General features: G+C 33.3%; 2 protein-coding genes across 7 annotated transcripts in view; one reads left to right on the top strand and one right to left on the bottom strand.

Annotated features, from left to right (window-relative positions):
• Positions 1-16446, top strand: zgc:101540 (hsFATP2a_ACSVL_like domain-containing protein). The gene is made up of 10 exons (XM_051100269.1): positions 1-627; positions 5946-6155; positions 6344-6502; positions 6582-6706; positions 8598-8792; positions 9746-9836; positions 10061-10259; positions 10335-10432; positions 12524-12654; positions 12768-16446. The coding sequence occupies exons 1-10, from the start codon at positions 153-155 to the stop codon at positions 12942-12944; spliced, it is 1860 nt and encodes a 619-aa protein (XP_050956226.1). The 5' UTR covers positions 1-152; the 3' UTR covers positions 12945-16446.
• A 393-nt stretch (positions 16447-16839) lies between these two features.
• Positions 16840-21060, bottom strand: part of tjp1b (tight junction protein 1b) — a 170232-nt gene continuing 166011 nt past the window's right edge. For all 6 annotated transcript variants that reach the window (XM_051100262.1, XM_051100263.1, XM_051100264.1 and 3 more), the window contains 2 exons: positions 20580-20723; positions 16840-17899 (listed from right to left, as the gene is read on the bottom strand). In XM_051100262.1, coding sequence (XP_050956219.1) covers positions 17805-17899; positions 20580-20723 — 239 coding nt within the window. In that variant the 3' untranslated portion in view covers positions 16840-17804. The remainder of the gene's footprint in view (positions 17900-20579; positions 20724-21060) is intronic.

Below are 21060 nucleotides of genomic sequence, written 5' to 3'. Positions count from 1 at the left end.
CCAGAATGATATAATCTCGCTCTGGAGCCCCAAAAGGGCTGAACTTGCATTTCGAGAATGTGGCCCATGAATTTTAAGACTGTGGAAGCGGTGTCAGGCTATGGCATATAGTTAAATCTTAAAACCCCAGTGTTGTCCAAGCTCTAGTAAACATGTATGTGTGGATCACTCTCCTCGCGGGCTTGGCTCTTCTCCCCGCGCTGCTGAAAACTTTCTACCCATACTTTCTCCAGGACTGCGTGTATATGTACAGGGCTCTTGGATTTGGAATTCTATTAAATATATACAAAAGGAAAACTCCATTCTATAGTATTGTGGACAGCTTTTTGGAAGCGGTGAAGAAACACCCGCGAAAAGCGTTTATTCATTTCGAGGAGAAGACTTACTCCTATGAGGAGGTGGATAAGGAGAGTAACAAAGTGGCGAATGCGCTCCGCTCGGAGGCTGGACTCAAAGAAGGGGACACGGTCGCGCTTTTCCTGGGGAACGAACCCCGTTTCGTGTGGACCTGGCTCGGCCTGGCTAAGCTCGGCTGTCCCGCAGCACTCCTGAACTTCAATATCAGATCCAAATCACTCCTTCACTGCTTCTCCTGCTGCGGCGCGAACGTGCTTATAGCAGCTGCTGGTGAGATTTATGTGCACTGTCAGTAGAGACACTATACATGGATGTGGGGCTCCTATAGCATCGGAATGTCATGTTGGGAGGCCTTTGCACTCATTTCCAACCGTTTTCTAAATGCGTGCCTGCTTTTGAGAAATGCTTTGCTTCCTTAAACATGTAAAACAAGAAATATGAGTTTTAAAAAATGACAACTGTCAGAAGACAGCTACTGACACAATAAAGCAGAAGTTGTGTTATATTTAAGAACATAGTCGATTAAAAAGGGCGTTGTTAGGTGTAGCGTGCTCATTACTAACTATATTCGTCACGTACAGCAGGGTTTCTCTTTAGTTCATATATAAAAGGTTATTATATGAACCATTCTGCATACTTGGTTCAAAGAGTTTGAAACGTTTTGGAAAAAAATGTCTTTTTCCACAAATTTATGCAAAAGGTACACACTTTTAGTAATTGTGCAGTTAATTCTCATTTTGTATTTTCAGAAAGTTTAATTTTTTTTCCAAAACACCGTAATATATAATTTAATAAGAATGCTTATATTGACCTATTAAGATTTTGCATACATCTTACTTGTAAATTTACACTACCGTTCAAAAGTTTGGGGTCAGTAAGACTTGTAAGTCTTTAAAGAAGTCTCTTATGCTTATCAAGGCTGCATTTATTTGATTAAAAATATAGAAAAAAAAAAGTTATATTGCAAAATGTTTTTACAATATAAAATAATGTTTTTTATTTTAACATACTTTAAAATAGAATTTATTCCTGTGATGAAAAGCTGAATTTTTATCAGCTGTTACTCCAGTCTTAAGTGTCACATGATCCTTCAGAAATCATTCTAATATGCGGATTTATTATTAGAATGATCAATGTTGGATAATATCAACAGTTGTGCTGCCAAATATTTTTTGGAACCTGTGATTTTTTTTTTTTTTCAGGATTCTTTCATGAATAACAAGTTTAAAAAGTACAGTGTTTATTCAAAATATAAATATTTTATAACAATGTAAATTATTAATATTAACTTTTAATAAACTTTTAATTATTAACTTAATACATCCTTGGTGAATAAAAGTATTAATTTCTTAAAAAAAAAAAAAGAAACAATAAAAATGTACTGACCCCAAACTTTTGAACGGTAGTGTACATTTTTTCTATTTTATTAAAAAGTTTTTCAAAGGTAAATTAATAACAATTACATTTATAACAACATTTCAAGTGTGATTTATGAGATTTTAAATTAGGGCTGGCAAGCGATTAATCGCATGCAAAATAAAAGTTTGAGTTTGCCTAATATATGTGTGTATACTGTGTGTAATTATTATGTATATATAAATACAAGCGCATTCATGTATATATTTAAGATGAATATTTACAAGTGTATGCATTAAGGATAATTTTATAGAATTTATATCATATATAAATAAAAATATTTTGCACATAACATTTATTTTAAATATATACAGTAATTTGTGAGTATTTATATATACATAATAATTACACACACATATATTGGGCAAACTTTATATAAACTGCCGTTGTATGCGATTAATCGTTTGACAGCCCTTTTTTACATCCAATTTTTCTTTGTAAAATTCAAAAAGTTGATCATGCAGATTTCAAAGTTAATTCATTAGATTGAATATACATTAAACCAAAAACTATCCTAACATCATAGCTGATAATTCAGTATACTTTACTTTTTGACAAAACATCCCATATTTCGGGAGTGATAGTAATGTTTCACATTACATCACAACAAAATTTTAACACCATTAAAACATACTAAAATTTTAAAAATGTGCATGACTGTGGTAAAATTTTGTTTATTTACTTTAAATTAAGGATTATTTGTTGCCTTTTGTCACTACCGAAACAATGATGAAATGTTTCCATTGTGACTCTTTCGGTAGTGACAATTTTATGGAATAACACCCATAACAACAAAGATGTCACTACCGAAACCACCAATTGTTTATATCCTGGCTGTTTCGGAAGTGACCATTTTAGATACTTTTGTACCTAGCTCAAAGATGCTAATCAGCACATGGTTAGCTAGCACAGTTCTGAACATACACACCAATGGACTAAAACATACTAGTGACGGGTCGTTCTTGATCTTGTGACTTGGGATGAACGAGTCGTCTCGGGGAGTGATTCGTTCAGTCGTGATTGCACAACATCCTATTAGGTTCTGTACTGGAATTAGTTCACCTGTTTCGAGTCTTAGGGTTTTTTGGAGTCGCTCGTTTAACTTACGGGGCTGTCACGTGATGAGAGATGAACTAATCAATTCTTTTTCCGGCTCAGACTGCATTGGTTGAGTTTATAGGGCTTATAAACAAATGACTCTTCGGTCAAAATAAACGCAATTCTGTAGTGGTTGTGGGTGGGGTGGCCAAATTGCCTTAAATATTTTTAACGCGTTAAAAAGAAAAAAAAGAACAATAATAATAACAATAATAATTGTCTGCGTTAACGCGCTAATTTGGACACCACTAATATATATATATTTTTCTTTGTAAGTTATCAAACTGTAAAAAATGTGTCCCACATTTTCATGTCACTACGGAAACCTTGTATGTTTTAGCAATGGGAAGTTTGGATCATTTTACCGACTCGGACCTTTGAGTCTCGTTCAGCAAAATGAACGAATCTTTTTTTCGAGTCATTTCGTTCATTTTAGCAAAATATAATTAAAATATTACGTGTTACTTCCCTAACACATCTACTGCTTACACAAACGTTGATCACACTACAAACAAGACAAAACTATAATGCTAAAAGAAACAGAAAAGATTAATTCATTGTTTACCTGGGTCTTTAGTCTATGATTAGCTCACCTCACCTCTTATCTGACAAGGTTTTGGGTTTGAGTTGTTCGTTCATCACGTGACAGCCCCATAAGATGAACGAATGACTCCAAAAACTCGAAACAGGTGAACTAATTCCAGTACAGGACCTAATAGGATGTTGCGCATGCGCGACTGAACGAATCACTCCCTGAGATGACTCGTTCGTCCCGAGTCACATTAAAGATCCGTTCAAAATGAACGAATCATTCAAGAACGACCCATTACTAGAAACTACGAGTATGTAGTTAGTCGTAGTCAATGTTGGGGAAAGTTACTTTTAAAAGTAATGCATTACAATACTGAGTTACTTCCTAAGAAAGTAACTAATTACGTTAGTTACTTTTTATGGAAAGTAATGTGTTACTTTTGCGTTACTTTTTAAATCTGGGTAGGGTTTGTTTTCAATATAAAAAGTTCTATTTTTGGCAAATGTAAAAGCCTTTTCACACCAAAAGCCTCAGGCTTTGAGAAAAGTAAATTTCCGTCTGTACAGTAGACCGCAGAAGAAAAAAATATCAACTCTTCAGCAATAAAAAAAGGAAAACAAATGTTAGATTATCTTGAGTAATTTTTGCTTATTAGTATGGTTGAATTGGATTATCGAAGATCGGCAGCAAAGACATACATATTTGTTTTAACATATTTAATTATTGCAGGTTTGCGTCATATTCTGAGTTGAATTTTACTGTTTTTATTGATTTTGAGGAATACTGAATCTGTTTTTTGTGAGATTAATTAATGCATGTTCACATTTATTCTAGAACTAACATCTCACTCCCGATTTCTCTCAACATGGGGAAAGCAGAGCTTTTAATCAATAAATGGGGGGAAAAGTAACTGGCGTTACTTTTTTGAAAAAAGTAACTCAGATATTTTCTTGTCAATTAAAAAATAATGCAATACTTTACTAGTTACTTGGAAAAAGTAATAATATTACGTAACTTCCGTTACTTGTAATGCGTTACCCCCAACACTGGTCGTAGTTATGTCATCAGTTAAGTCATGAACTTACAAAAAAGGCGCTGCCTTAAAAATGTGCATGTAAGTATTTATTATTTATGAGTCACATTTAAAGCAGTATCAGATCCATGTTCATCAGCGGCAGCTTTTAAAGTAACAGCAGCCAATATATCCTAATAACCAGCTTCTGTGATGTCTGTTTATTTAAAGAACAAAATTAAAAAATAGCAAAATTAATAACTAATGTAGTTTTAAGCTTTATCTTTTATTTAATTTAGATTTTAGTGTTTGGTAACTTTATTAAATTTGGCTATATTTTCTTGCTGAAGGGCACAGGTAGCGATATGACAGTTATTATAATGGGTTTATGTGAAGACTGTTTTTAAGTCCAACAAAATTACAAGTCTAATAAATGTTAAATGGAAAGGTCTCAATTATAATGTAATGTTGAATGGCTATAGTCAATGGTTAAATATTAGGAAAAAATCATAGAGACATCATATGGTTTCAGTGATACTTGCCTTCAGTCATAAAAAAAGATGTCATTAAACAAATATTAAAAATATACTTCTGTTATGTTGTTTCTACATTAATTTGAAGATTGAATTATGAAATTATTGCAATATAGAAGTATAATAAAAATTGTAATGTTAAGTGAGATTAATCACTATTAATTGCAATTTAATAAAAAATGAGATTAATTTGTTAATTTTATAACTATATACTAAATATATATATGTTTTTAAACAAATAAATGCAAAACTTATTTCAATATCATTTTCAGAAGCTGAAATGTAGGGGTAAGGGTTCGGGACAGCCACCTCCCAATTGAAAGTACCTAATAAATGATGATTTTCTATATATTGAGCTTACTAATATTTTAAATATAATGTGGGTTTCAATAGATAATAGACGGATCTTAGTAAACATCTAAGATTTGAATACCTAAATGCTTTTTAATAGGTTTTCGGTTGTGGGACAGCAGTTCTGTAGAATGGCCCATTTAAAGAAATAGCGCAGTTATTTTTAAAAAGTGATTGTGTGAGGCTTCCGGTATTTTAACTGTACAAAAACACTCCATTATGCTGATTGATGTTGCAAACTGGTATTAGTAATCTTTAGTTTTACCATTTACTGCACTTTGTTATTCTCCTAGTTGTTTACCTGTAAGTCTAGCATATTCAGGAGAAACAGCTTACTTGTTGAGTTGAAAATATCATCTGGTGATGAGAAAGTGAGCACATTAAATGAAGCAGTACTTGAGACCCACTTATGGGTTTAAGGGGTACATAAGACAAAAGTTTGAGAAACATTGACGTAGAAGACTCGAGCACATGCTGTGAATGTAAAAACAGGCCTGCTTCTTTGGGAACAGATATTTGAATCTGCATGATATCAGAATCTGCTTTTGTTAATGTTAGTTTAATGAGACTAAAACATTTTAACCCTCTGAATTATCATTAGTAACTAGTGCCTGTAGAGTTTTGCAGTGAAGTGTTTCTCTTGCAGAGCTTCGTGATGCTATTGAGGAGATACTGCCGGCTCTGAAAGAGAAGGGGATAACCGTATACCTCCTGTCGGATGAGTGCACTACAGACGGCATTCAGTGTATTGGCCAAGCCATCGCCAAAGCGTCAGACAAGCCGTTGTCGCCGTCCCTCAGGTCCAACATCCGTATCAGGAGTACAGCACTGTATATCTACACTTCTGGCACTACAGGTATCTGCCAAGGCCACATTTGGTGGATTATGTAATATTTATTGTTATATTCCATTCAAGAGCATATCAAATCAGGCCGATACTGCTGATAAAAAACGGCTAAATGTGTAGTCACCGATATGTATACAGTACTTAAGGAGTCATATAATATGGATCCCTAAATAACCTTGGTATTTCGGTCCATGGAGGTCTTCCTAAAGCAGCGTATGTGACCCACGAGAGGGTCTGGGCTTCGTCGTTCATCCAGGGTGTTTGTGGAGTAACTTCTGAAGACATATTCTACATCAATCTGCCTCTGTATCACAGCGCCGGATTCCTCATCGGACTCGCTGGATCCATTCAAAGAGGTTTGATGGATTATATTATACATTGCTTCTTATCTAGTGATTTTATATAGGGCTGTTTACATCTTAATTTATTCTCCAGGTAACACTGTGGTTCTGCGGAGGAAGTTTTCCGCCTCTCAGTTCTGGGATGACTGCAGGAAGTACAACATAACTGTGATGCAGTACATTGGTGAAACACTGCGCTACCTCTGCAATACGCCAAAGGTAAAAGCATGTATGTTTGTGGAGATATTTTTTGGGTTAGTTTATCCAAAAATGAAAATTCTGTCATTAATTACTCACCTTCATGTCGTTCCAAACTTGTAAGACCTTCGTTCATCTTCAAAACACAAATGAAGATATTTTTGATGAAATCTGAGTTAATTTTGACAGCAAATTTTGATTTAGTCTTAGCCATAGTCTTCTGACTAAAATGCAATTTAGTTTTAGTCATATTTTAACCATCTGAATTGTTTTTAGTTTTTGTTGTGCTACATGTCAGTGCACTAACCACAATGCTATGGGTGCTGACGATATTAAGGTTTTATTATGATAGACACAGATTTAACTGCTGCGATACGCAACATGCCTTTATATTCAAATTAAGTTGAACCACTTCTCATAAAGAAACAAGAACATGGTCTTCTTTTCAATAAAATGCTGATGGTTATATAGGCTTATTATGCATTCTTCAAGCAGACAGATTTATTTATATAAATAAATTTAGATTAATCTGTTAGGGCAACTAAAGTGATTTAGTCAAGAGGAGTGAGTGATTTTCTGTTTCTTCTGTTTCTCCTGTTTTGCCTGATTAACATCAATGTCACAGACAACGGCAACTAAATTAGGCTGCTGCCCCTTTAAAACCGAATGCATGGATGCAATGTACTGATGATACACGTCCGATATTCTCCCAACTGTTTACGTTCACCCAAGACATAACTATGTGTGTTTAGGTGAATAGTTGTCAAAACTGACAATTCAACATCATTTTATGTGTATTTCTTTGTTTAAGACACACGAAACTGTACTCGTGCTCGGTGTCTGCACTCAGAAAACTGAACCAAAGTGAGTTCTCTTTTGCATCGTCAAATTTATCCATGTCTGCTCTTCTCTTACTCCCAAAAATTGACATTTCCTAGAGACATCAGTAGTATTGGTATCAGTGATACATTGCAACTCGATCGAATTTCGCAGAGCAGCGATCAATGTGACTGTGCCTGACTGTGCCACAAAGACATTCACTCCTATTGGTTATGAATGAGAGAAACTGCAACGCGCAATAAGAGCCAATCACTGATTGGTAAAGTAATTTGCGTCACTGCAGCTTAGTGTTGCCAAATCTGCGGTTTTACCGCAGAATTGGGCTACTTTAACACTGTTGCCGCGGGTTGAAGCGACCTCAAAAACGTAAAATTTAGCCCCTGAAATTCAAATGATGAGATGAGATTGGGCGAGTTTGTTGTGAAAACCTGGCAACCCTGCTGCAGCTGCTGTTAGAATCTTAGGTTTCCATTGAAACCTGTGAATCATGCTAATGACTCCACACGCACATTAGCTGGTCTAGCCAGAAAAACTAGCTTTTTTTAATGCTATTTGAGCATAACGAACATTCATGGGGCAGTTCAATTTAGATTTTATTTAAAACACGTAATTTAATTGTGAGTTCAACAAGCAGTTTTTGAGATTCGTTCATTTTGGAACACAAATTAAGACATTTTTGATGAAATCCGAGAGCTTTCTGACCCTGCATAGACAGCAATGCAACTGACACGTTCAAGGCGCAGAAAGGTGATAAGGACATCAATAAAATAGTCCTTGTGACTTCAGTGGCTCAACTGTTACATTATGAAGCTATGAGAATAATTTTTGCAAACAAAGAAAATAAAAATAATGACTTTATTCAGCAATTTCTTCTCTTCTGTGTCATGACATATGCGTCTTGACTATTTGTGGCCCAATTCAGTCACTTTTGAGGTTTTATGACCATTAAGCATGCTCTCTTATAAGCTAGCACACTAGGTTTTGGGCAGAGCTATTGTGTCTGCTGGACATATTTGAGACACTGCAAAGACAAAAGCACAAACCAGGATGTTCTGTCCACTTCATGTTGCAGAAAGACAATGACCAGGACCACAAAGTGAGGATCGCCATTGGAAATGGCGTACGAGCAGACGTCTGGAAAGAGTTCCTGAACCGTTTTGGACGCATTCATGTCCGGGAGCTCTATGCCGCCACCGAGGGAAATGTCGGCTTCATCAATTACACCGATAAAGTCGGAGTGGTCGGGCGTGTCAATATTCTCAGCAAGGTAAGAGTGATGAGATACACAGTTGAGGTTGAAAGTTTACATACGCCTTGCAGAATCTGCAAAATGTTAATTATTTTACCATACAAAGCAAACAAAATGCATGTTATTTTTTATTTATTGCATTTATATAGTCCACAAGTGAAAATAGTTGAATTTATAAAAATTCCCCCTTTCAAAAGTTTTCATACGCTTGATTCTTAATACTGTGTTGTTACCTGAATGATCCACAGCTGTGTTTTTTTGTTTAGTGATAGTTGTTCACGAGTCCCTTGTTTGTCCTGAACAGTTAAACTGTCTGCTGTTCTTCAGGAAAAGTCTCACAAATTCTTTGGTGTTTCAGCATTTTTGTGTGTTTGAACCCTTTCCAACAATAACTGTATGATTTTGAGATCCATCTTTTAACACTGAGGACAACTGAGGGACTCAAATGCAACTATTACAGTAGGTTCAAACACTAACTGATGCTCCAGAAGGAAACACAATGCATTAAGAGTCAGGGGGTGAAAACTTTTGCAATTTGAAGATTAAGGAAATCCAACTTATTTTGTCTTCTGGGAAACATGTAAGTATCTTCTGTAGCTTCTGACAGGCAGTACTGAATGAAAGAAATATATATTTAGGCAAAATAAGAAAAACACACGCATCTTCATTCTGTGCAAAAGTTTTCAACCCCGGCTCTTAATGCCTTGATGTTCTTTCTGGAACTTCAGTGAGCGTTTGAACCTTCTGTAATAGTTGCATATGAGTCCTTCAGTTGTCCTCAATGTGAAAAGATGGATCTCAAAATCATACAGTTATTGTTAGAAAGGGTTCAAATGCACAAAAATGAACAAAAAATGACCATTTTGCAGATTCTGCAAGGTGTATGTAAACTTTTGACATCAGCTATATTTCTTAACACTGAGAAAAGCATCTGTGATTAAAGTCAGCTTGATTGCTATTATATTCCACAGGTGTTTTTCCCCTTTGCCATCATTAAGTTTGATATTGAGAAAGAAGAGCCTGTGAGGAATGCTGAGGGTCTGTGTATCCCAGTGGAAAAAGGTAAGTCAGGTGCTAGCTTTGTTGATTTTATTGTGTGATTCATTTTATTGTTATGTGGCATCAGTAAAGATAGTACAAGTTGTTTGTTTAGACTAGTATTCAAGGTTTTAAATCTCTAAGTCCCATTGACCTTTTGCGCAAAACATTGTCATAAAAAGTTAATTTTTAACCCATGTGCAGCTTTAGTCCTACAATTGTTGATATTAAATGTTTTTTTTTTTTAGACGAGGTGGGCCTTCTAGTGGGGAAAATCACCAGGCATACCCCTTTTGTCGGTTACGCCGGGAACAAGCAGCAGACAGAGAAGAAGAGACTCAGTGATGTGTTTGTGAAAGGAGACCTGTATTTCAACAGTGGAGATCTGCTGAGGATCGACCATGACAAATTTGTCTACTTTCACGATCGAGTTGGAGACACGTTCAGGTAGCGGAGCTTTAGCTAAAATGTCATTTCATATGCACATTTTTAGTTTGAAGCATTGGATTAATGTTTTTGCAGGTGGAAAGGAGAGAATGTGGCTACAACTGAGGTGGCAGATATTCTCACCATGGTGGATTGCATTGAAGAGGCCAATGTGTATGGAGTCAAAGTTGAAGGTAGATGTTATATCTGCGTGCGAGCATGATGCAGATGGAAATTGGAATAGGTTTCATGCTGCTTGAAGTGATAGTTCACCCAAAAGTGAGAATTCTGTAATTAATTACTCACCCTCATGTTGTTCCAAGACCTTCGTTCATCTTCAGAACACAAATTGAGATATTTCTGATGAAATCCAAAAGCTTTCTGACCCTACATAGACAGCAATGCAAGGTGAATAAAGATGAACAAAGGTCTTACGGGTTTGGAACGACATTAGGATGAGTAATTAATGAGGGAATTAACATTTTTGGATGAACTAGCCCTTTAATTCTGTTGATGATTCTTCAACTTCTACAGTGATTAATGTAGTTTCATTTATGAATGATCTATTGTTCATAGATTATTTGAATCTTTCTAGCAGTTTGAATCATGACTCATCTAGTTTGCAACATATTATTACTTACAATATTACAAAATTAACCGAAAATCTTTCAATTACTTGTAAATATGGAAACTAAAAATATAAAATAAAGCAATTACATTTTGCTATAATGGTACTTAAAATAAAACTAAAAGAGCTAATGACCCATACAGTGTATTTTGCTAAATTCAAAGGCAGAGTCTGATTAAACGCTATGGGATTTTTCAGCAACTTTGTCATTCAAATTAAATAAAAAAATGTAATTTATAAATCAATTTCAAGTTTTAAATTTAATATACGTTTATTTGATTTGAGTTACATTTTTATTTACTTTAGTACAGTAATTTCCTACGTAAGCCTGTTTCCAGAAAAAAAGTGGATTGCAACTTTTTATCTCACAATTCTGACTTTTCTCTGAGTTGTGAGTTGTCTTGTTCTTCTGAGAAAGTCACAATAGTGAGTTTATTTTGCGATTTTTTTTTTTCTTCTCAGAATTGCATGATAAACTTGCAATTCTAACTTTTTTTCTCAGAATTGATATTCTGACTTTTCTCACAATTCTGACTTTCTCAGAATTGCGAAAAAAAATCGCAATTGCGACTTTTTTCTAAGGATAAACTTATTTCTCACTTTTTTCTCAGAAATGTGAAATATAAACTCACAATTGTGACTTTTCTCAGAATTGCAACAAACTCAATTCTGACTTTTTTCTCTGAATTTGGAAAATACAAACTCACAATTGCGACTTTTTTTTCCTCTCAGAATTGCAAAATATGAACTCACATTTGCGACTTTTTCCCTCAGAATTGCATAATATGTCGTAATTGTGAGTTTGTATCTCTTTTCTGAGAAAGTCAGAATTGTGAGTTTTTCATCTCACAAATGATTTTTTTTTGTGTGTGGAGTTAATAGAATCAGTAATTAAATAAAATAAAAATAAAGCAAACAAGTTTTGCTATAATAGTACTTAAAATAAAAATAAAAAGCTAATGAGCCAATTGTTTTTTTTTTTTTTTTTTTTTGAGAAGCCTAATTAATTGACACCATGAAACGTACACAATTTAACAACAATTAAAAGTAAAAAAAGAAAAAAAGTAATTGAAAAAATTAATTTTTAAGGCCCCATGAAATATGTTTTCCCCCTCAAATTAATTTTTTAAAACCTTATTCTGTTTTCCAGTAATTTTATAGATTCCATTTTAATTGTTTTATTAAATTTTAGTAATCAAAAGCATCTCTAATTAATTGATTTTACAAAAAAAAAAAAAAAAAAAAAAAAAACTAAAAATCAATTAATTATTATTATTATTATTTTTTTTTCAGAAGTACTGTGTTGTCTTTACATTTTTCTGGTAAACATTCCTTAAAAATATGTTTTGATAATTTTATTAGTAGTAGTACTATCATTACATTAAGTAATATATTTCTGTCACAGTTTCTTCAAATTAACCCTAACTTTTATTTTGACGGGTTGCTGTTGAAGACCTGTAAGTTTGTTTGTAAATGATATAAAATAATTTTTCTCAAATTAAGCAATAAAATGCTCATGAAGTGACTTTCAGAGCAGTTCTAGATATTGTTTATATGTTATTGTATATTGGGCGGCAGAGCCTGAAAGAAAAAATGCAGGATTCACATTATTTTTCACATAATTGGGTTTTCACACTAAAATCTCTTGTATCTTCAGGCCATGAAGGAAGGATCGGAATGGCAGCTGTGAAACTGAAGGAGGGCAGAGAGTTTGACTGCGTCACCACTTGCAGTGTTTTGGCGAACTATCTTCCAGTGTACGCCAGACCTCGATTCATTCGAATTCAGGTGTGATACCTTACCTTTATATATACACTCCCATGAATCCTGCTAGAAGATGCTGTCCTCTCCAGTCTCAGCTTGGTTTTCTAATACTCATTAATGGCAAATTTCTTTCTCAGAATTCCCTGGAAGTCACGGGAACGTTCAAGATGAAGAAGGTCAAGCTGGTGGAGGAAGGCTTTGACCCGACCTTAATACCTGATCCTCTCTACTTCCTGGACCTGACGCAAAAGAAATACATTCCACTCACTCAGGAAATTCACAAGTCGATCATGTCACAGGACATTAAACTGTAACAAATCCATAGAATAAGCTAACGGTGAAACTTTGAAATCTACTAACAAGTAGCTACCCACTAATCTCAGGGAAGTGATTACGGTGAATGATTTTAACCTCTGCAAACCTGTTTTACACTAGTATTTTATGCATAAACATGTGCCTTATTGCTTAACCTTTTAATGATGTTCATTTATAATCACCTCAACTTGAAAGAAAACTGAAATAGACTCTAATAAGATTGTGGTACACTAAATATACTTGATATAGTAGTATATACTACAACTTTAACTTCAAGGCAGTGATTCTCAACTGGGTCATGGTCACTTGAGAAAAATGTGAAATAAATAAATATATAAATAAATAAAACCGCAACTAATGTAGCACCACTTTTTTTTTTTTTTTAAATACAGAAGGCTTCCCTTACAGTGTATTTTCAAACGCTGTGGTATTTTTGTGCAACTTCGTCATTCAAATTAAATTAAAAAATGTAATTTCAATTTTTGTTAAAAATTCCATTTTTAAATTTAATATAAATGTATTTAAGTTGAATGACATTTTTATTTACTTCAGCACAAAAAGTTCCTACGGAAGCCTGTTTCCGCCATTGCAACTTACTTTTTTTGTCAGAATTGTGAGATACAAACTCGTAATTGCGACTTACAAAGTCAGAACTGTGCAATGTAAACTCACAAGAGACTTTTTTTTTCTCTGAATTGCAAGTTTTTATCTCGTAATACTGAGAAAAAAAGTCACAAAAGTGAGTTTTTTTTCTCAGAATTGTGATACAGACTCACAATTGCTAATTTTTTCTCAGAATTGAGATCATAAGTCGCAATTAAAGTCAATTGTGAGATAAAAACTCACGATTTTGACTTTCTCAGAAAAGAAATATAAACTCAAAATTCAACTTTTTTCTCAGAATTGCGAAATACAAACTAACAATTGTGCCGTTTTTAGAATTGCGAAATATAAACTCACGATTACGACTTTATCAGAATTTGAAATATAAACTCACAATTGCAACTTTTTCTCAGAACTGTGAAATACAAACTCACGATTACAACTTTTTTCTTATAATTGCAAAATGCAAACTTACAATTGCGACTTTTTTAAATTACGAAATATAAACAATTACAACTTTTTTCTCAGAATTGCAAAATATAAACTCACAATTGTGACCTTTTTGCAGCTTTTTTACACAATTGTGAAATACAAACACAATTACAACTTTTCTCAGAATTGCTAAATACAACTGCAACTTTATTGTAATTGCTAAATATAAACACGATTACGACTTTTTCTCAGAATTTTGAAATATAGACTTACAATTGTGCCTTTTTTTCAGAATTGCAAAATAAAAACTCATAATTGCGACTTTTTTGCAACTTTTTCCTCAGAGTTGCGAAATACAAACTGACTTTTCTCACAATTGCTACTCATAATTGCGACTTTTAAATTGCGAAATATAAACTTGACTTTTTTTCTCAGAATTTTGAAATATAAACTCAAAATTGTGACTTTCTCAGAATTGTGAGATAAACTCACGATTACGACTTTTTTCTTAGAATTGCGAAATATAAATATATATTGTGCCTTTTTTCATGATTGCACAATATAAACTCACGATTACGACTTTTTTCTTAGAATTGCGAAATATAAATATATATTGTGCCTTTTTTCATGATTGCACAATATAAACTCACGATTACAACTTTTTTTCTTAGAATTGCGAAATACAAACTAACAATTGTGCCTTTTTTCATAATTGCACAATATAAACTCACGATTACGACTTTTTGCAACTTTTTTTCTTAGAATTGCGAAATATAAACTTACAATTGCGACTTTTTTTAATTACGAAATATAAGCACGATTACAACTTTTTTCTCAGAATGGCGAAATATAAACTCAATTACGACTTTTTGCAACTTTTTTTCTTAGAATTGCGAAATACAAACTAACAATTGCGACTTTTTTTAATTACGAAATATAAACTCACAATTGCAACTTTTTTTCTCAGAATTGCGAGATAAAAACTCAATTGCGACTTTTTTTTTCTCAGAATTGCAAAATGTAGCTACAGTTCTGACTTTTTCTTGGAATTGGGTGATATAAACTCGCAATTGCAAGTTAAAGTCAGAACTGCGAAATACAAACACAATCACGACGTTTTTTCTCCGAACTGCGTGATATAAACACAATTTGCTACTTTTTTTCCCTCAGAATTAAAAATGCGCTATTCTTTCTCTTTTCTCAGAACTGAATTATAAATTTGCAATTGCAACTTATAAAGTCACAATTGAGAAATATAAACTCACATTTACAACTCTTTTTCCTCAGAATTGCGTGATATAGGCTCACAACTCCAAGTTAAAAGTCAGAATTGCAAGATTAAAAACTTAAAAAGAATTTGGACTTTTTTTCTTGGAATTGCGTGATATAAACTTACAATTCTGACTTTTTTCCCCATCACAAATGCGAGTTTATATCTTGCAATTCTGACTTATGAGAACTTGCTAATGCGAGTTATAAAGTTCAGTTTTGAGGGCAAAAAAAAAAAAAAAATACTGCGTTCTCAGAATTGCGAGTTTATATCTCAATTTTGACTTAACTCGCAATTGTGCTATAAAGTCAGAATTGCAAGATATATACTTTAAGTCAGAATTGAGTTTACTTTATAACATGCAATTGTGAGTTTATATCACGTAGTTCTGACTTCATCTTTTTATCTCACAATTCTCAGAAATGCATGATAAACTCCCAATTCTGAGAAAAAAGTCAGAATTGAGAGATAAAAAGCTGTATAAAAAGTACTTTTTTTTTAATCCAGTAGTGAAAATGGGCTTCCATAGGTTCTGAGTCACCGCTTGCCACAAACCAGTTGCGAGACACTGCTTTATGGGTTGAAAATCTATCCTACTGACACAATGGCTTTTAAGAAAGCCAGCTGCTGGATTTCTCAATGGTCTTGTGTAGGCCAGGTCAAGAGTTTGACTCTAATCTGTTAAAAGTAGGTGAAAGGGCAAGTGTACAAAACTCATGACCTCCCTTCCCATCAACCTCTGAGCTGAAAAATAAACATTTCTAGAAACCACAAACCCAGATGAACCCGTTTCTTCATGTACCCAAAACAGGGTCACTGACCTCATTTCCATGTCACAATCGCCAAGATCATCCAACACCACATCAGCCGACGGGTTTTTACTTTAAAAATGAATTTATTTATTAATACAGTTGTATACTTAGAAATGTGCTGCAAAGAAAAAAAGAGAGAATGTCGCCACACAAAATAAAGAAACTAAACCCGGGATGAAGCTGCGTCGTCATATCAAAACAAATTCGTACTGATGTGCCTTAATAAACTGTCTATTAGTACAAAAATACATTTCAGGGCACACAATACAGCATCCAGTATCACAAATCAGTATCACGCGGACCCTAAGTACGGAGTCCTTAAATTATTTAAACCGAGCACTTTTCTAGTTGTAAATAATAAAAATGTTCCGTAACTGTTAAAAATGCCATTACGTAGTGTTTGTATATATATCGGTAGGTATAAAAGATAACGTCCTTTTCGTTGCATTTATTGATTTTTTTTTTAATTTTTTTAAACTCGTTTGAATTTTCTCCGTACTGCTAAGGTAAATTCCAAGGCTCAGAAGTATAACCGGAATACAAACATAACCAATATTATAGTTTTCCTTTTTTTTCCCCCCGTTTTTTCATTAAGAAACTTTTTTTCCATGTTAGGTTTTTATACAAAATAACAAAGATGTACAAAAGGTCATTTACAGCGAACCAAGGCCATATGCTAGCACAATATATACAGCTGTAATTGAAACATATCCTAGTGTTCTTGTATATTCTTCATATGCATAGCAGTGAAAAAGCAGACCTGTTGATCAGACTTCATTATTTGTGTGCTAAATATCCCGGTGCGAGAGTTTCGTGTCCTTCCCCCTGTAACAGAAATTCGACGTTCGCTAGTCTTTCGGGTCAAAGTAACAAAAGAAATGCAGATAAGGCATCACTGCTTGCAGTGTATGATGGGTAGGTTTGTGTACTCAACTTAGTAGCAGGCGTTTGGACCTGAGTCATAGCACATGCATAGATCTCTAGACAGCAGGAGTTTCAGAAAACCAGTCAATGTTTATCTACGGTAAAACATCGCTAGAAAAGATCGCTTCGAAACGAGAAAGAGCCCATTTTTTTGTGTTTTTTTGTTTCGTTTTTAGCCGGAGAGGGAAGTCCATGAGCAAATGAGTGCAACAGTCACATTCCTTCAAAAAAAAACAAACAGTCTCAATTGTTCTTCGTTTTCTAGAAACCGACATGCTTTTCAAATCCGAGACAATCCGTTAACGGCGTTCCAACAAAATGACCTCGCAAACAAAAAAGCTCTACATACACTGACTTTTCCATTTGGGGCACATCCTATATGCGTTACGTAAAACTAACTCATTTTCCCATCAATCCCTGCTTTCGCCCCCTAATCATTTGGAGAAAAAGAGGCTACGAATGTCAAAAATGGGATTTCTTCTCCCCCCCCAACTGTTATGTGTGGCACGTGTCATGCATTCCAATAGCAGTTCGATACTCGTTTAGTAATTTTTTGCAAGTCTTCAAGCACCAAAAGGTAAAGGAAAAGGCAAAACCAAACTTGGGAAAAAAAAAAAAGAGGCTGAGGGAGTTGAAAAAGGAGCGCTCCGCACTTCAGTGCTGTTCTCCGAGATATTAGGAGCGACGCTTCAGTCCATCAAAGAAAAGAGGGAAGAATTAATACTTCATAAATGGTGCAAATCCCTCCTCCTGAGTAGAAGAGCTGGAGAAGGGTCCACGCGCGCTCACGCTCTGTAACAGACCAGCTGTTGCTCTCTTCAGAAGTGGTCGATCAGCACGGACACACAGTTGGCGCCCACCAGGTAATTGGGGTCTCCTGGTAGACACTTGTTTTGCCAGCATTTGGGGTCACCTGTGGATATATAAACCGGAGGAACGTCATAATCATAATCTGAAAATTACATTTTTTCTATTCACATTAGGGCTGCACAATTTGTGAAAAAAAAAAAAAAAAAAAAAAAAGTAATTTTTCTGGTAAATTATGATTTAACAAATTGTTTATGGGGTTGAACTGTATTATATAAAATATATAATAATGTAGGTTCCACTGTAATGTAATGTTTGTTAACATTTACTGTATTAATTGATACAAATAATGAAAAATACATATAAAATATTTGTGTTACCAAAGTAATAATAATAATAATAATAATAATAATAATAATTATTATTATTATAATAATTAAGAATTCACTCCTGGTAAAAATAATAATTATTTTTATTATTACTAAATAGAAATATTAAACCAAACGCTAAAACTTTTGTATTCACTGTAAAATAAAAATGAGTGTAGTAATAGTACTAATAATAATTTACATAATAATAATAATAATAATAATAATAATAATAATAATAAATAATAATAATGTAATAATGTAATAATATTAATATTTATTTATCACTAGATAAAAATATTTAACAAAATGCAAAATAAAACTTCCTTATTCAATGTAAAATAATGCTTAAAATAATGAGTAGTAATACTACTACTATTAATTTACATAATAATAAATACATAATATTTAATATTAACATAATAATAGGAATAATAAAACATCACAATATTAACATAATAATTATTATTATTTTGTTATTATTACTAAATAGAAATATTAAACAAAAAACGATTCCTTCTGTATTTACTGTAAAATAAAAATGAGTAGTAATAATACTAAATAATTGACATAATAATAATAATTATTATTATTTTAATTATTATTATTGTTGTTATTAGTTTTAATTATGGATTCACCCCTGGTAATAGTAATAATAATATTTTTTTTATTATTATGAAATAGAAATGTTAAACAAAATACAAAATAACATTTTTGTACTCACTGTAAAATAAAAATGAGCAATAATACTACTAATAATTTAAATAATAATAATAAATATATAAGATTTATTAATAATTCATTTAAATAATAATAATAATAATAATATATAATAATAATAATTATATATATATATATATATATATATATATATATATATAATAATAATAATAATATATATATATATATATATATATATATATATAAGATTTAATAATAATAAAAATATATAAGATTTAATATGAACATAATAACGATACTACTACTACTACTAATAATAATTATTATTAAGGATTCACTCCTAGTAATAATTATTTTTATTAGTACTAAATAGAAATATTAAACAAAATGCGATATAAAACCTTTGTATTCACTGTCAAAAAATAAATAAATAAATAAAATAATAATAATAATAATAATAATAATAATAATAATAACAATAATTTCAGTAAAAAACAAACAAACCAACAAAAAAAAAAAAAAAATGCCATGCTTTACTCTGAAATACGCAGCACATATATTTTTATTTAATTAAAATCAGCCTTTATGATTTGGGGTTTTATTGGGATTAATTGTGCAGCCCTACTTCACACTGCAGCGAAATTTAATTGTCACTCATTGTTGGCTGCTTAATACTGTTTTGTACACACATTGTTTAATCTATTAGGGGAGTGACAAATAAATTTGCTCCCGGAAAGACTTCCATCAAAAATAGCAACCAGGTTAATTTGTTAGCATCCACATATGTCATTCACAACCACAAGATGTCACGTTTTCACCATGTGAGCCATCACGAGATCAGGAGTGACTCCTAATTTAAAAACGACTCAGATTTGCAAATAAAATAAATATGGTTTTAATTCCCTGAACTGAATGACTCTGTTTGGACATGTCCTTTTCCCACTTAAGTTTGACTTGTAATGGGTGTGAAACCAAATTCACCCTTAAAAAAGGTTACAAACGTAAAACCAAAACTTGTTGGCATCTGTCTTTCTTGTTTACAGCTACAAGACGCCACATTATCACCATGCTGAGATCAGGAGTGACTCCTGTATTTGTACACATCACAATTTAGCAGATTCAGTCCTGCAACTGGAATTAAATGTGGTTGTAATTTCCAAAATGTTCCCTAATGACTGTTTAGACATGGCATTTTCACACTGCAGCTTAATTCATAAGTCACTTCTCTTTTCAACACTTGATCCAGTTCTGTTCACACTGAAGTCTGGTTATATATGGGTGTCATTTGGGTTCAATTGTTGGCATCCATATTTCTTATTTACAGCAATAACTAATAATAACTGTGTTAATAACTGCAAGATCAGGAGTGACTCCTGTATTCATACACAAAGTGAATGCTAATTTAGATGGATTCACTATGCTTGTTGTCCTCAAACGTGTCCTTACTGCTTCAGTTCCAGTCACATTTAAAAATATTACATGGGTTAATTGTGAATGAATAAGAGCTACAGAGACATTAAGCACATTTGCGATTAAGACTGGTGATAAAGCAAAGCAAAGCAAGCGCACAGACCACACAGTGAAAGCATCATGTGATCAGGATGGCTCTGAGCGTGAAATGTTAATTCAGAGAACCCAGAAAATGAAACGAAATCACAAGATGAATAGCTGCTTCCACACAGCTTCACTCCCGATCCCAAAAGACCCATCATAGGACAGAGAGAAAGGACAGCGTACCCGACGAGGAGTCGGAGGATTTTAGAGCAAAAGACCAACCATCAGGGGTCATAGACGCACAGTGTGGTAGACGCAGTTCCACGGGCTTCAGGAACTTCAGACCGTGAGGGCCGCACATCACCAGGGGACTGAGCAGAGTTTCACCTGGGAAAGAGACATGCTACACTTAGCAGGAGTCGAAAAATAATATACTATTGGTCAAAAATTTGAGGATGAAAAATGGTTCTTAAAGGGATAGTTCACCAAAAAAATGAAAATTACCCATTAACCATGATTTTCTCAACCCTCAAGCTATCCTAGGTGTATACAACTTTCTTGTTTCAGACGAATACAATCAGAGTTAAATTAAAAAACGCTGGAACACCACTGTCTGGTGAACACGCGTACGACAGTTAACAGAAGCTAGAGATTAAAGTTTATAAAGTTTTTAATGTAAAAGCATTAATTTGCTTCAGCAGGCCTTTATTAACCCCCTGGAGCT

Source organism: Labeo rohita, chromosome 25 (assembly GCF_022985175.1).
Source record: "Labeo rohita strain BAU-BD-2019 chromosome 25, IGBB_LRoh.1.0, whole genome shotgun sequence".
NCBI lineage: Eukaryota > Metazoa > Chordata > Actinopteri > Cypriniformes > Cyprinidae > Labeo > Labeo rohita.
Note: the sequence above shows the minus strand (reverse complement) of the source record. Positions and strands in the feature narration are given on the sequence as shown.